A 14,814-nucleotide genomic window follows, 5' to 3' on the forward strand; every position below is an offset into this window, starting at 1 on the left:
AAAGGATTCCTTTTTGTTTATTTTCCCCATTTCAAAATGTTGTGCAGCAATAGATTCTCCGTTCAGCTAAGCATCACCCGAACTGGCTCCAGCCAAGCATGCAGGCTCAGCAGCACACCTGCTGCCAAACTGTCTGTGCTTTTTAGATAAGAAGAAAGGCACGCTTCCCAATGCTGCCTGATAATCTGGCAGGGAATGGTGGAGCAAATGCCAGGGCTTCCCACTGCCCTCTTGGTTTCCACTCTCCACTCTCCTTGTTGACCAATCTTCTCTGTGTGTGCCCGTAACTTACAACCCATCCAAGTCTTTGTGAAACGATGGATCTACATGCAGAGACAGAACAATAACAGCAAATCCATAGCACAAATATTAATTCACACAAGGTTGGCTTGTTTAGCTAGTAACCACTGGCTCCTAGTTCACACGCAATCATGGTTTTAGTTAAACCATCACACGCAAACACAGCCTGAAAGTACATCACTCTTCTCAACATTTTTTGCCTTTTTGCTCATTCCTACCGAGAAATGCTAAGGTGCGAGTAAGGCAGACCCTTATAAAATTCCAGACTATCAAATGAAACAGGGGGAGAGAAAAATCACTCAAGATTTAGAGGAAAATAATTTGATATGGGACCAGTGGAGACTGAGTTTTTTTCAAGCCTATCATAGGGACATAGGAAGGTGCCTTATACTAAGTCAGATCCAGTGGCCCATCTAGCTGATACTGTTTTCTCGGACTGGCAGCAGCTCTCCAGGATTTCAGGAAGGTGGCATTGCCAGGGAGATGGAGGGAGTGAGCCTGGGTTCTTCTGCATGCAGGGCAGATGCTCTACCTAGCTACAGCCCTTCCCCAAATTATATCAGTTTTTAATCTGCAAAATTTGTGTGGTTTTTCTCAAGGAAGCAATTTTATTCTAGAAACTCTATTTCCTCAGCATTCATTGCTTTGTGACTCCACCTCAAGCATTGCATCCAACTGCAGTTTTGTTTTATTTCTGTAAACTGCTTCAATATTTTTAGATGACAGCGTGGTATATAATTTTTGTTATAAAGAAATAGTGATGTGTGGAACATGGTTACCAGACTCTAAAGGTCACTTATTACATAGCACTTTTACCCACACTAACAGCAAGCAACAGATTGGCCTCCCCGATGCCCGCAATATTTTGTGACCATGTGTTTCATTCTAAGTGTTTTTAAATTCTTTAACAAATGAGCACCCTGCCACTAATGAAGAATTGGTTTTTTAAAAAATTATTTTAAAAAGTGTTAAACATGAGAAGCGCTGAACATTCCTGTCTTCAACACCAACTTGGCATTTCATTAATTATGCCCCCACTAAAAGTTCAAAGTTGCTTAATGCCTCCTTTACCAACGCTAAAATATTATAATTTGATTTTTAAGCTTGCAGCAGGGCTAGTTTCCTCACTTAATCCATGGCATGGTCAGGATTTTATAGTGATGATAGACTCACCAAAGGTTTAGGACTACATACAAAACCAAGGGAAGATAGCCTGAGTTAGACATTTTCTCCTCCAGTTATCTTAATTACTGGAAAGCCACTTCTTTAAATGATAAGCATCCATATGTAAAGAGGCATATTAAAAGATACCTATAGAAGAGGTGGAAGAATTGATATTCCTGCTATAGGCAGTAACAAACAGCAGACACAAGGGCTTCAGGTCCAACCACTTCTTCTTAACCTGATCCCCACATGTCCTACTTCCTTGTCTCTGATACACTCCTGTAGGACCTGTTACAGATAGGTAGCCGTGTTGGTCTGCCATGGTCAAAACAAAATAAAAAAATTCCTTCCAGTAGCACCTTAAAGACCAACTGAGTTAGTTCTAGGTATGAGCTTTCGTGTGCATGCACACTTCTTCAGATACCTGAAGATACCAGGTATCTGAAGAAGTGTGCATGCACACGAAAGCTCATACCTAGAACTAACTCAGTTGGTCTTTAAGGTGCTACTGGAAGGAATTTTTTTATTTTGTTTTGTCCTGTAGGACCTGTTCTCCCCATGCACTCGGATGGCAACAACCGCATACCTTGTTAGGCCCAAAATGTGCTTGAACTGAACCAAACAGAAACGGTCCTACTCCTACAAATATATCACAGTACTTTCAGGAATCCAAACACTGCAGACAGAGGCAGTCAACAAAACTCAACCCTGACTGCAGCTATACGTTACTGAACAACCTGCTGCAAGATTTACCGTTACTATCCTTGCTGACAGATACTAAGGAAGAAGCATCTCTCTGTTTTTTGTTTTCTTGCTTTGAAGTAGATGGCGGCACTGGAGTGAGTCCTTTGTTTGCAGACATGCTGAAATGTTGATTTTGGCTGGCTTGCTCACTGACTCACAGATTGTTGGCTGCTGCATATATCTGGAAGGGATATATAACCCACATGGATAGACTGTATGACTGCGATGGACGTGATTCGATTTCAGCCTCGGTTTAAGAAGGTATGCTAGCATGGGGGAAAGGATATAAATTGCAGGAGGCACACACTGTGTTCCTACATTTCTGCTTGCGCCGCAAGCTGCTCCATCTGTGGCTGTTAACCCATTTACAAGTTAGAAGTTGGACTCCTGCAGTAGAGAGTCACTTGCCATCAAGATACACTCCATTTCAGACCACCTTTTCCCTGCAAAACTGAGTAGAGAGAGGCATGAATACTGTCTTAAGAGACATGTATCTGTTTTGAAATGGTCAGTAGATTTGGGGAAAGGGCAAGAGGAGGGAGCACTGAAGAATAGGGAATAGTGTGAGGCCATTTGGTGGGACTGTTTTGTTTCTGTTTTAGTGCTCTGTGTTTTGCTGTGTTGAAAATACACCCGAGTAGAACCCGCAGAGCCCCGTTTCCGAGGCAGCGCCTTTCCTTCTGCCGGGGATGGGGAAGTTTGGGGGGCTGCCTCTCCCCTCATCCCTGGCCAGGGCTGAGCGGAGTGGGGAGTCTGCCCCCCCCCCCGCCCGGCCCCTGGCTCTGCACTCCCGACCCCGGCGGGCCACTCGGCTGCTCTGCTGCCTCCTTCCGACGTGCTCCGGATCCGGTCCTGCTCCCCCTTCTCCGCTCTCACCTCCGCAGAAGGTTCGCGGCCTCGGGGCTGCCGGAGGGTCAGTCCGCCCGCTGCTGCATGGCGACCCCGCTGTCCTGGGGGGGGGGGGGAGGAAGGGCGCACGTGTGAATGGCCTCCCGGGCAGCTCCCCTTCTCCCTTCCCTCGCCCCCCCCCCGCCCGCCCGGGGGGGGAGAGAAGAAGCGGAGGAGAAGCGGCGGCGGCGGCTCCCTTTACCTCGCTCCGCGCGCTTCCCCTCGGCGTCTGTTGCCATGGGAACCGCGCGCGCCCCTGGCAGGCGTCCCTCGCAGCGCCTGACAGGGCAGAGGCCGCTTCCGCCCGGAACTTGCGCCAGGCGCTCCCTGCTTTCGTCCCCGCTGTCCGCCCGCTTCTCTCTCACGCGCCCCGTTTTAGAAAGGTGGTTTTATTTTGTTTTAAGGCACCGAGTTAGACGCCTTGACAACGGCGATGGGAGCCGGGAAGGGTCCTTGCCCTAAGAAGCGACGGAGCATGCGCGCCAGAAAAGGCCGCTCCGCCGCGCTTGCGCCCAAAGAGAGAGGAGGGAGGGCGGGGCGGGGCGTGACGTGTCCGCCTCCCCTCCAGGCCAAGGACATGCGCACAGAGGGACGGGTCCCTTTTAGTTTGACTGAGTCGAAGCCGAGCTGGCCGCTCTTCCCTTTTCTTGCGAGGAATCCTATTCGGAATAAGGGGATTTCCCTTGGGAAAAGGAAAACGTGGACAGCAGCCATGGCCCGAAGAGTAAAACCCAGTTGAGAAAGTGCTTTGTGTCCCCTTGCCGCTCAGCGGAGCCCGTGGCTGCGGATGCAGCTGAGAGCCGAGGGGCGACTAAGGAAGGCGGAGTGGCCCCTTCGGGGTCGGAGGGGCTGGAGGTCGCTCCCGCGGCAGCCCCACGCCTTGCCCCACTCAGTGTCCCAGCCCCACACTCGCCTGCGGTCCCCTAATGTAGGAGGGGCCGATGCCATAACTGCAGCAGGCAGTGGCAAATCTGTCCTGAGACCTCCTATTGAGCAGTTGTGCTTGCTTTTACTAAGATGGAAGAGAGGCCAGTCTTGATGTCTATCAGTTGTAAATTATGGGAGTCTTGCCCAGGGATATTTTTCTGGAAAGAGAGGTGCCGGAACTGGCCAGGATCGCCTTCTTCGTTCCCTTAGAATTGACCATGGTGCCCCTTGGAGCATAGCTGCCAACGTTTCCCGTTTTTTAAGGGAAATCCCCTTATTCCGAATAGGATTCCTCGCAAGAAAAGGGAAAAGTTGACAGCTATGCCTTGGAGAGGTGCCAGAACTGAGTTCTGGGGAGTCCCAGCAGGAAAAAGGCCCGGTCTTGCCCCTTCCCCGCATTTGACAAGGCAGAGAGCATGACCCAGGTTGCTTGTGGGCCCCTCCTGCCCCCCAAGCACAATAGGGATAAAACACAGGGTATTGCTGGGTCCTCCAGGGCTCTGCCCCACCCTGTCCCCCAAACTGCAGTGTAGGGATAGCAACACCGGAGGACACGCCAGGGTTTTGCCCTGATCTTTCCACTGCTATTCATCTCACCCTTGAAACCTGCAAAAATTATCTTTTTTTTTTTTAAATAATTTTTATTAATTTTCGACAAACAAAAGTACAAACAAAAACATATAAACTGACTTCCCCAAACCTCCCCTTCGCTGCATCCTTATTTTATCAATTTTTTTAGCATTCTTTCATCCAATTCTTAAATATCTTTCTTATTAAAGTTTATCAAATTCAAATTTTACAACTGTAATTCCTTGTGTCTAATCCCTTGACATCTTAGCATTCCATAATATTACAAACGTCCTTAAGATAAATTTTAAATTTTTCCCAGTCCTCTTCCACCGACTTTCTCCTCTGGTCTCGAATTCTGCCGGTCATCTCCGCCAACCCCATAAATTCAGTCAAAAACCTGCAAAAATTATCAAAGGGTTATCTTTAACCCTTTTCACCATAGCCCACCCCCAACCTCCCATTTAGGGATAATAGGTGACTGGTTTATAAAGGCCAATTCTTCATGCTAGGTTCTGCTATGAATCCAGATGGCCCCTTAGATAGGTTACATATAAAAGCATCTACCACTTCTGCCTGGAAAAGGGGAATCATCGTAGGGCAAACTCAGCCTGTTCAGTGGGCATCATAGGAGCCTACGCCTAAGGGCAAAGGTCCCTTCACTACCCCCAGTATTTGAGGTGGCCACCCTCCACCCCCCAGTTGATGGTCATTCAAATGGTGTGCGTGCACCACATCATGTGATCAGTTTTGAAGCATGGGGCTTACCTGCCCCCCCCCCCATATTTTATTCAAGGCAGCACCCCGGTGGGCATAGAATGCGGAGTGTCTGGGGAGGGGAGCAGAGAAAGAGAAAAATGAAGGGAAGACTAAATGTTAATGGCTGAAGCCCTGGCACACTGAACAGACACACTCCACGTCTCAATGCACACCACAGATGCGCATAAATGATCATGATGATGGTGATTTAGATTTGTAGCTGTCCCTTCATCCCAAAATCCCAGGGCGGTTCACAGCAGAAAAATACAAAATGAGAATACAAAATACACCATAAAACAAAAACATAGAATGGAGAATACAGTGGTACCTCTGGTTATGTACTTAATTTGTTCCGGAGGTCCATTCTAAAGCTAAAACTGTTCTTAACCTGACACCACTTTAGCTAATGGGGCCTCCCACTGCTGCCACACCACCGCCGCGCAATTTCTGTTCTCATCCTGAAGCAAAAGTTCTTAACCTGAGGTACTATTTCTGGGTCAATGGAGTCTGTAACCTGAAGTGTCTGTAACCTGAAGCGTATGTAACCCGAGGTACCACTGTACCACACTTTCAACCAGTTCGTTGTCTAGGTGCAGTACATCAAGGCAGGAATGAATGCAGGCAGATGAGTTTCATGGATAGCAAAATATATTTCAATTTCTGTAGTACAGTATAGATCACATAATCCTTTGCAAGTAACAGAATAGGTCACAACAGACAGTTCGATACATTTTGGAATCGGTTAACAATTCTATATCCCACCATCAACAACCTTCCCTGACCCACAATGTTCACCATATTACAAGAGATGCAAGTGAGGCTTGGTAAGACCATTCCGGTGTCAGGTACAGTTTGTCCTCTTCTCACCACCATCTGTGCAAGAAAATTTTTCCATTGCTCACTCTGAGAAAGAGGAAAACTACAGCCTTGCAATCCAGCACCTTCCAGGTTAAGAGGATGCCTCCTTACAATCAGTTGTGTAGATCATTTGCAAGAGATTTGCAAGCATGTTGTGCCCATTCAGTTTACATTCACAGATTCAGTCCCAAAGCATGAGGTTGATTACATTTAGTATACTGATCTTCCCACACGTCCCCCTTAGAAAAAAGTACACGTATTTCCCAAAGACAACAGGATTTATTTGATAAAATTATCAAATTATATTCTGAAGATGGAGGTTTGTGGGGAGGGGGGTTCTCTTTAAACAAGCAGCAGAAAAGGACACAATGCAATGAAAATTCTTTGGGTGGATCCCGGCCATCTTATAATGACAATTACAGTGCCATCATAGACAATTTAAAAACAAAAGCAAAAAGCTTTTTGGAATGGATGAGTCGACCATGTTAACACTGATTTAGCAATACTACAATCTGCACATATAGTTTGTAATGTTCTAGGAACAGAAATCTCTCTCACACCTCTATCTAGAACCTGCAAGTGAGTAGCCTCTAAAAACAGTGTGTTTGTTAAGGGTACTTATCAGACTCCTTCAGAGCTTACACAGGGTGTTGATCCAAATTCAGATGTTCATATTTCCTCATCTTTCTCCAAATGTGAATACTGTTTCAGTGCATTTTAAAGTTTTGAACTAGATTAAATACTGTACTTGATGTTTGGCATCTTGAAACTACTGTTCATAATATTCAATCCAGGTGGTACTTCCCCCAAAATCCACAAAAATTATCAATGACACACCCACCTTAGTCAAATAAACCTGGAACACATGGCTTAGCTAAAAGGCGATACACTTGGGTCATATCAAAGTTCTGATTAAAATTAGCACACTTATCACTTAAGCTGTTTTCTGCAGTATAAATCAGAATTAAGTTTCTTTTTCATTTTTGCTGCAGTTAGATGGCATGAGAAAAGCCTCCAGCACCTAGAATTTACTAGGGCACCAAATTTAGGACAATACAAAGGACAGCAGCTCAAGAACACAAAAAACTGCATTTCCCCTATGTGCTGAGAGAAAAGCTCCAGATTATAGACTACACAGTGAACAGTCAGCAATATAGGGGTATTGTTTTTCACAATGACAGTCCCTCCTTCTGTAGCTCTAAGCACACCACCCACCCAAGGCTGTCTCACAAAGTAAACCAGCGTTTTAAGTGGAGCAGCATGATCATTTCAAGCCAACACACTCTCTAGGTTCTTCAACACAAACTGCATTTGCCCTCCAAATCGCTACAGTAATCATCAGTGAGGAATGCAAGAAACCTAAAACTGGACATGTAGCAAAGGGCAGCATTTCACTGCTTATAAAAGTTTAATCCACATAGCACTGTGGGGCTCCCCCTGATCAAAACTGGGAGCCTATTGTTAAAGCTCCTCAGCCCTATGCCTCAATTCCAATCCACATTGGGGCTCAACAGATGCTATTTATTTTCAAAAGAACTAATTGCATAAACAGCATCAGGTCCGCTTGGGTCCTTAGCTAGAGAGCAGGAACCCCTGAAGACACTGGTGCTGGTTAAAATGGGAATGATGCAGCCCTTAGTAGCAGACACCACCCACTTTTGCCATAGCTAAAGACAGTTTCCCTTTAAAAAGTCTGCAGTCATTTTAACACACTAGCCCAACTTGTTGCCATTGTTTAAAAGACAAGCATCTTCTGGCCTTGACGCGGAGGGATATCCCAAAGGGTGTCAGAACTTAAGATGGCAAGTCCAGGAACGCGGTTTCATATAGTCAAGGAAAGTGGGCTATAAAACACAAGAGGAACAGTAACGTTAGTCAGGAAATGCTGGGCACTTTCACTTCTGTAGAGCTATCCGTTAGCCATGTGAACAAATGCCAGTGATGAAACCAAAGTATTTTCCTTTGCTGTCTCTCAAGCCTGGGCGGCCACCCAACTTGCAACAGCCAATCTAGGCAATTAGAAGTGGGGTGGGGGTGGGAAAAGGTAAGACCCCCACATTGGCTTTTTTCTGGGGCAGCTTCACCCAGACGCTTTAACTCTCTGAATGGCAGGTCTTCCAGGTCAAGCAGAATTGCTAAGGTGTCTGCAATCCTGAAACTACAATCCTACTTGGCCAGCTACTATGAGGCCTCAACAGTCCAAGAACCAGCCCCGGGGGGTTATGCATATGCATGTGGGCTGATCTGGCACTGCATATTAAATAAGGAAAGGTAGTGGTAGTGGGTATTAAATGCGGCAAAGATGTAGTGAATTCTCTTTGTTTGAACCCTGCTGATCCAAAGGTGGCAGTTGAATCAGAGAACACAGCAAGTACAATGAAGAAACCACTGTGCTCCACTAAGGCCTTTCACTCTTTTCCATTACCTTCCTCTCCCTCCCTTCTTTACTGCCCCCTTCCATCCTCTGAGAACCTTTGGCTTTCACCTCTCCAGAAGGGCAGAAACTTGCTCAGAGCTTTACATTATTCATATAAAAAGACATGGAGGAAGTTTCAAAGGTGTTTTTTTCTGACTCTGCTGCTTGTTATTCTTGTTAGAAAGAAACCTCTACAGTAGCTATTCTGGGCGGAATGCAACCTTCTAAAAATCTGGTTTTCGAATTTTACGTTCACATCTTAGGGCTTGAATGAATAGTCCAGAATAGCAGCTCAGCTCTGTTCCTCTTATTTCCAATGACAAGTGGGATACTCACATTTTTCAAAGGGCAGTGCTTATGGGCATTCCATTCCAGGCTGTAGAAGTAAAGGATCATAGTTATACCAAGCCCAAGCGTAAGCCACAGGATCACCGTCCAAATGGAGCCTTTCCGACGGTCGCTGAGAATGAAGTTGAAAAACGCTGACGGAAGAAAATTAAAATGCACTCAAAATTCATGTTAAGGACACCAGCAGCATTCTTTCCTTGATTCCCAGTTAGCAAAGTGTCCGTATCGGTATGACACGTTGTACCTCTTTCCATAGAAATAAATGGCTCTCAACGGTTTTTTGGAGTTACAGTGGAAAAGAGACAGGGCTTTCCCTTTAAATCACACAGAAAAATCAGTGGGCCACCTACTCATATGAAACAAAGTTGGCTCTATGATAGGAGAAATACTTGCCCGCCATGACAGATGGTTGATACTGCCAGTGTCAAGCAGGGGGAAAGGGCACCTCTTTTCTTTTTTTTGAGAAAGCCGCATATTACAGTTTGGAGCATTATCAGAACTTATTCCTCAGCCAAGCCAGGGAAGTCCTCCCTCCTACTCTGGCCATGATCAGTCTCAGAAAATGGAGATTTAACTAGGGTCAGGAGAGGCTTCTAGGTTTAGAGGGAGCAAATGGTAAGGCAGGCTGCAACACAAGCCCCTTGCATCTTAGAACATTAAGTACAGATGGCAACTAAAAGCTAATCCTCAGAATTTACAGAAACTGCTGCTGCCGGAAGGTATATTTGGTAAGGTAAACTAAAGGGACCCCTGACCGTTAGGTCCAGTCACGGACGACCCTGGGGTTGCGCGCTCATCCTGCTCTATAGGCTGAGGGAGCCGGCGTATAGCTTCTGGGTCATGTGGCCAGCTTGACTAAGCCGCTTCTGGCGAACCAGAGCAGCGCACAGAAACGCTGTTTACCTTACCTATTTATCTACTTGCACTTTGATGTGCTTTCGAATGGCTAGGTTGGCAGGAGCAGGGACCGAGCAATGGGAGCTCACCCCGTTGCGGGGATTCGAACTGACGACCTTCTGATCAGCAAGCCCTAGGCTGTGTGATTTAGACCACAGCGCCACCCGCATCCCCTGTTATATTTGGTACTTACTTCCAAAACCCATGTAGAAGAACAATACTGGATAGAAGAAACCAAAGCTCATCGCCAGGATGTATTCATGCACAACAGCAGAAAAAGTGAAGACTGACAGCATAGCAACTGCTTTGAATTTCTTCCCAAATAACTGGTGGTGAGAGAGAGACACAGACAAACAAGGGGAAGGGTGACTCTCTGATAGGTGAATGTATCAGAGGAGATCCAATTTTCAAAAACAACAGTGAACAGCTTGTGATAACCACCCTTAAATTGCCCATTCACATTTATTGCACAGGGAGGGTTGTCTCCAGTGGTGGCCTTGCTCTGTCAAAAGGACTTCTACTTGCACAAGGCAGGGCAGCTCATTTTTGCTGATCCCTCCTACTCAATCGAGCCCCACAAACACTTAACGCGAGAGCTGGAACAGTGTGGGATATGGCATAGAGGGGTGAAATTGGTGGTAGACTGGGGGGGAAAAGTGACTTCCCAAATACTGGATACAAACCAGACTGCATAAGTACACGCTTCTCTCTTTCCACCTTCTGCCAGATCTCTGTATGGGTAAAGTGACTAGGTATTTTACATGTTGTGTAATTCACCTTTACATTAGAACTTTAATAAAATCATTTTGTGGGGGAAATGTAAAGATCTCTGCCATTCCATTTTAAAAATGGCTTTCTTTTAGAGCTGAAGCAAGGGGGTGCATTAAAAGATGGTTGCTTACCCAAAGGAAATCTTTGTATGCATAGTAATACAGCCAGTCATACACCAACACATTCAAGGTTCGGAAATACCTTGCATAAGATGTACAATTCCACCAGTCCTGCAAGAGAGGGTCAGGGAAGTAAAAAGAGCAGAGACCTTAGAGACCGTGTTTAAAACTGCAGGATCAAAGTGCCAAGTGCATTCCTGCTACTCATGTGTTTTAGAGCAATTGGCAATACAATCTTTGTGAACATCTGGTGTTCTGTTGCAATGTATAACTGAAATTCCCCAAGAGCTCATTTGCAGGCATTAAATCCTAACCTCCTCCTTCCCAAACAGCCACCCTGAGAATAAGTCACTGGTGTCCCAGTATTTGTAGCTACACTAGGTCTCCAAGGCTCAGATCCAAAATGATCAGAGCTAAATCAAATGTGACCTTTTCTTTACATGAACAGTAATTCAATGTAGGGGGGGAGGCAACCTGCAAACCACATTCAGAAAAGAGAAATATAGAAGGTAGCTGAAATTCAGAGGCCTTTTCTATCACTGTCCTCTAAACTGCTCAAACTAATCATTAATGGCCCCAAGCGGAAGCAGCAGCAGGATCAGAACACACATTTGTATGATCCCTTGGAATTATTCATTTATTTAACAACATGTCTATATATACTGCTTGACTACAAATAGAACCTCTGAGCATTATACATAAGGCATTAAAATTGCCAATAAAAGTTGAAAAAGATTATATGAAGAAAATAATAAAAATTTATCTGGAAAAAAATCTGTCTAAATGTACAGTATAAGTTACTGTTGGAGTGGCATACAACAGATGAACAAGTTAAATCAGTAATGATAGATTGGGCAAGAGGTGTAGGACATAACATAATGTTTGAGGATTGGGAAAGATTATGGAAGAAAGGGGTTAAGTTCACTGCATGTACAATGTTAAAGGAGAATATAATGAAAATGATGTATAGATGGTATTTGACCCCTGTTAAATTAGCAAAGATATATCATATTTGTGATAATTTATGCTGGAGATGTAAAGAAAAAGAAGGAACTTTTTATCACATGTGGTGGACCTGTCCCAAGGTGAAAGACTTCTGGGAAAAGATTTATAATGAATTTTTTTAAAAAGTTCAAATATACATTTATAAAGAAACCAGAGGCCTTTCTTCTTGGAATAACAGGTTTGGAATTGCCCAAGAAAGATGTTAAATTATTTTTGTATGCCACAACTGCCACTCGAATTTTATTAGCAAAAAAGTGGAAAACGCAAGAATTTCCAACGGTGGAAGAATGGCAGATGAAGGTGATGGAGTTTTCGGAGCTGGCCGACCTAACTGGAAGAGTCCGCGACCAGAAGGAGGAGGAGTATCAGGAAGAATGGACAAAATTTAATGATTATTTAGTTAAATATGTAAAATTAAATTAATTGGAAATAGCTTGCAGATATTTAATTGGCTTAGGATTTCATATAAGTGATGAATCAATATGTTTAATTTTAAAATTAAAAGATATAAGGATGTTAATGTTTTAGTTAAATTTCATAAGAACTTTGATTTGGAAAACCGTTAAAAGGAAGTGCATGGAAATGCAACCAAGGGGAAGCGAGGAAGTCACTTAACCATGTTAATAAGTGTAATTTTAATAAGATTATGATCCATGTTTGTTTATTTGTTTTGTTTATAATTTTGTGAAAATCAATAAAAAAATAAAATAAAGGCGCCAGTATATGACAACACTAAAAGAAGGCTGCAGGTGAGTTCTGCTATTTATAGAGTGGACATACTTTTCTTCCATGACGCCATACCCAAAACTATTTACATTTGTTTAAAAGTCACAGCAAAGGTTAAAATTCTATCCAAAAAGCCCAGTAACACAACACATAGCAACAAATGCTTTTGAATCAGGAATGTCATGAGCCTGGATAGCTCAGTTGGTTAGACCATGGTGCTGATAACACCAAGGTTACAGGTTCGATCCCTGTATGGACCAGCTGCATATTCCTGCATTGCAGGGGGTTGGACTAGATGATCCTCAGGGTCCCTTCCAACTCTACAGTTCTATGATTCTATGAAAAAGGCACAGGCTCCCTTTTTAACCAGAAGTAAAGGAATGTATTAAGGGACGCGGGTGGCGCTGTGGGTAAAACCTCAGCGCCTAGGACTTGCCGATCCCATGGTCGGCGGTTCGAATCCCCGCGGCGGGGTGCGCTCCCGTCATTCGGTCCCAGCGCCTGCCAACCTAGCAGTTCGAAAGCACCCTTAAGTGCAAGTAGATAAATAGGGACCGCTTACCAGCGGGAAGGTAAACGGCGTTCCGTGTGCTCCGCTGGCTCACCAGATGCAGCTTGTCACGCTGGCCACGTGACCCAGAAGTGTCTGCAGAAAGCGCTGGCTCCCGGCCTATAGAGTGAGATGAGCGCACAACCCTAGAGTCTGGCAAGACTGGCCCGTACGGGCAGGGGTACCTTTACCTTTACCTTTAAAGGAATGTATTAACAGGTTGTCCAGAAAACTGATGTTATCTGATCGGTCTCTCTAGGCAGGAGGAACCTCATCAATGGCAAAATGACACACACACACACACACACACACACACACACACCATTTCTATCAAATGGTGGGTTCCACGAACCAAGGTACACTCTAAAACTGATAGCAAATACTTCTGTGCGTGTTGTGTTTTGTGCATGTGTGTGTGTGTGAGAGAGATATCATGAGCCTTGCACATCAGTTACCTTGTAGAACATTCTGTCAGCAAAGCGCAGCATCTCAGCAAAAGCATTCTGCCAGCAGTGAAGGAGTAAATAATATAAGATTAATGTCACCACTGCATCTGTGGAGCAATGAAGAAAACATGTATTTCAGGCTAATTGATTTCATTCATGTGGAGGGGGAAATGGCTTGCCCTCCCCCCCTCTGTATTGCTCCCCAAGTTTCCATAAAGGCTCTAGAATAGCAAACACTTGAAATAGAAGCAATGAAAGTATTGATTGACCTTGCTTAGGACAATATCTGAGGATGTTTGCTCTTGATCATTTGCTAATACAGTGTTGGGCAAAGGTTTGTTGATCTTATGCCACATATACTGTACTGCAAAAGCTCTGTGAGGGGCAAATGGCAGCAAATAAGCTAGCAAGGATAAGAAATGGGCCTAGCAATAAAGATCATTAAAGATTGTTAATGTGTAAATGTAAAGCTATGTATTTTAGTTGCTTTGGTCATATTTGCTAAAGTATTAGTTAGCTTGAACCTTTATATATATAAATAGAAGACGTATAATGTTGTGCTTCTGTTTTCAGGCCACGAACTGAGCAAGCAGACTTTCCCTTCTCTCGGGGGGGGGGGGGACTCCATGAGGAATTTAAAAGATAAAAAAGGAGTTTACCAAAAACAAAAACGCAAACAAACAAACAAACACTGAAGCCTTTCTGCTAGGGGTTATATGGTTAGAAATTCCAAAAAAGGATGGTTAAGTTGTTTATGTATGTAACTACAGATAGGTTTTCAGCTAAGAGCAACAGAAAAAATTAGAGACTATTGTGTTAGGATTATGATAAACGAGTGACAATAGGCTGCAGCAAAGGGGGGGATAAGGAAAACATCACAGAAAATGGGTTGAGAAGTCAAGAACAGAAAAGAGATCCCTTTTTAAAAATGCATTGGAATGTTATGTGTAAAATGCTCAGAAATTTAATAAAAGTATTATTTAAAAAATTGTTAATGTTTTAGATAATTCTGTTGCTTTAGTCATACTTGGTAAAGTATTAGTTAGCTCGAACCTTTATATACCTGCATATATAAATAGAAGGTATATAAAGTCCTTTGCCAATATCAGACTATATAGACTAGAACCAAGGATAAAGAATCTGCTGTTTGAGTTAAAGATTTACTTTTGTGTCATCTGTTTATTGTTTGACTTGGCTGTTCTGGTCTGAGGTTAGTTTGTTGTACAGTGGTGCCCCGCAAGACGAATGCCTTGCAAGACGAAAAACTCGCTAGATGAAAGAGTTTTCCGTTTTTGAGGTGCTTCGCAAGACGAATTTCCCTATGGGTTC

General features: G+C 44.1%; 2 protein-coding genes and 1 long non-coding RNA gene across 7 annotated transcripts in view; all 3 read right to left on the minus strand.

Moving 5' to 3' along the window:
* Window positions 1–3,444, minus strand: part of AXDND1 (axonemal dynein light chain domain containing 1) — a 39,825-nt gene extending 36,381 nt beyond the window's left edge. Inside the window, exons 1-4 of one of the 4 annotated variants that reach the window (XM_081865137.1) lie at window positions 3,299–3,443; window positions 3,085–3,158; window positions 2,527–2,659; window positions 2,218–2,389 (exon numbers count right to left, since the gene is read on the minus strand). In XM_081865137.1, coding sequence (XP_081721263.1) covers window positions 2,218–2,326 — 109 coding nt within the window. In that variant the 5' untranslated portion in view covers window positions 2,327–2,389; window positions 2,527–2,659; window positions 3,085–3,158; window positions 3,299–3,443. Of the gene's footprint in view, window positions 1–2,217; window positions 2,390–2,526; window positions 2,660–3,084; window positions 3,159–3,298 lie in introns of all 4 variants that reach the window. The other 3 variants (XM_081865139.1, XM_081865136.1, XM_081865138.1) reach the window with 3 other exon arrangements.
* Window positions 3,445–7,714: 4,270 nt separating this feature from the next.
* LOC309343548 lies at window positions 7,715–9,418 on the minus strand. The gene is made up of 2 exons (XR_014157329.1): window positions 8,960–9,418; window positions 7,715–8,051 (listed from the first exon to the last, which is right to left on the minus strand). It is a non-coding gene; the product is annotated as an uncharacterized lncRNA (long non-coding RNA).
* Window positions 9,419–10,029: 611 nt separating this feature from the next.
* LOC309343532 (sterol O-acyltransferase 1-like) overlaps window positions 10,030–14,814 on the minus strand; it is a 37,937-nt gene continuing 33,152 nt past the window's right edge. For both annotated transcript variants that reach the window (XM_081865172.1, XM_081865173.1), the window contains 3 exons: window positions 13,495–13,592; window positions 10,771–10,869; window positions 10,030–10,194 (listed from right to left, as the gene is read on the minus strand). In XM_081865172.1, the coding sequence (XP_081721298.1) occupies window positions 10,045–10,194; window positions 10,771–10,869; window positions 13,495–13,592 (347 nt within the window). In that variant the 3' untranslated portion in view covers window positions 10,030–10,044. The remainder of the gene's footprint in view (window positions 10,195–10,770; window positions 10,870–13,494; window positions 13,593–14,814) is intronic.

The sequence above is a fragment of the Podarcis erhardii genome (assembly GCF_964252035.2).
Source record: "Podarcis erhardii genome assembly, chromosome: 6".
Taxonomy (NCBI): domain Eukaryota; kingdom Metazoa; phylum Chordata; class Lepidosauria; order Squamata; family Lacertidae; genus Podarcis; species Podarcis erhardii.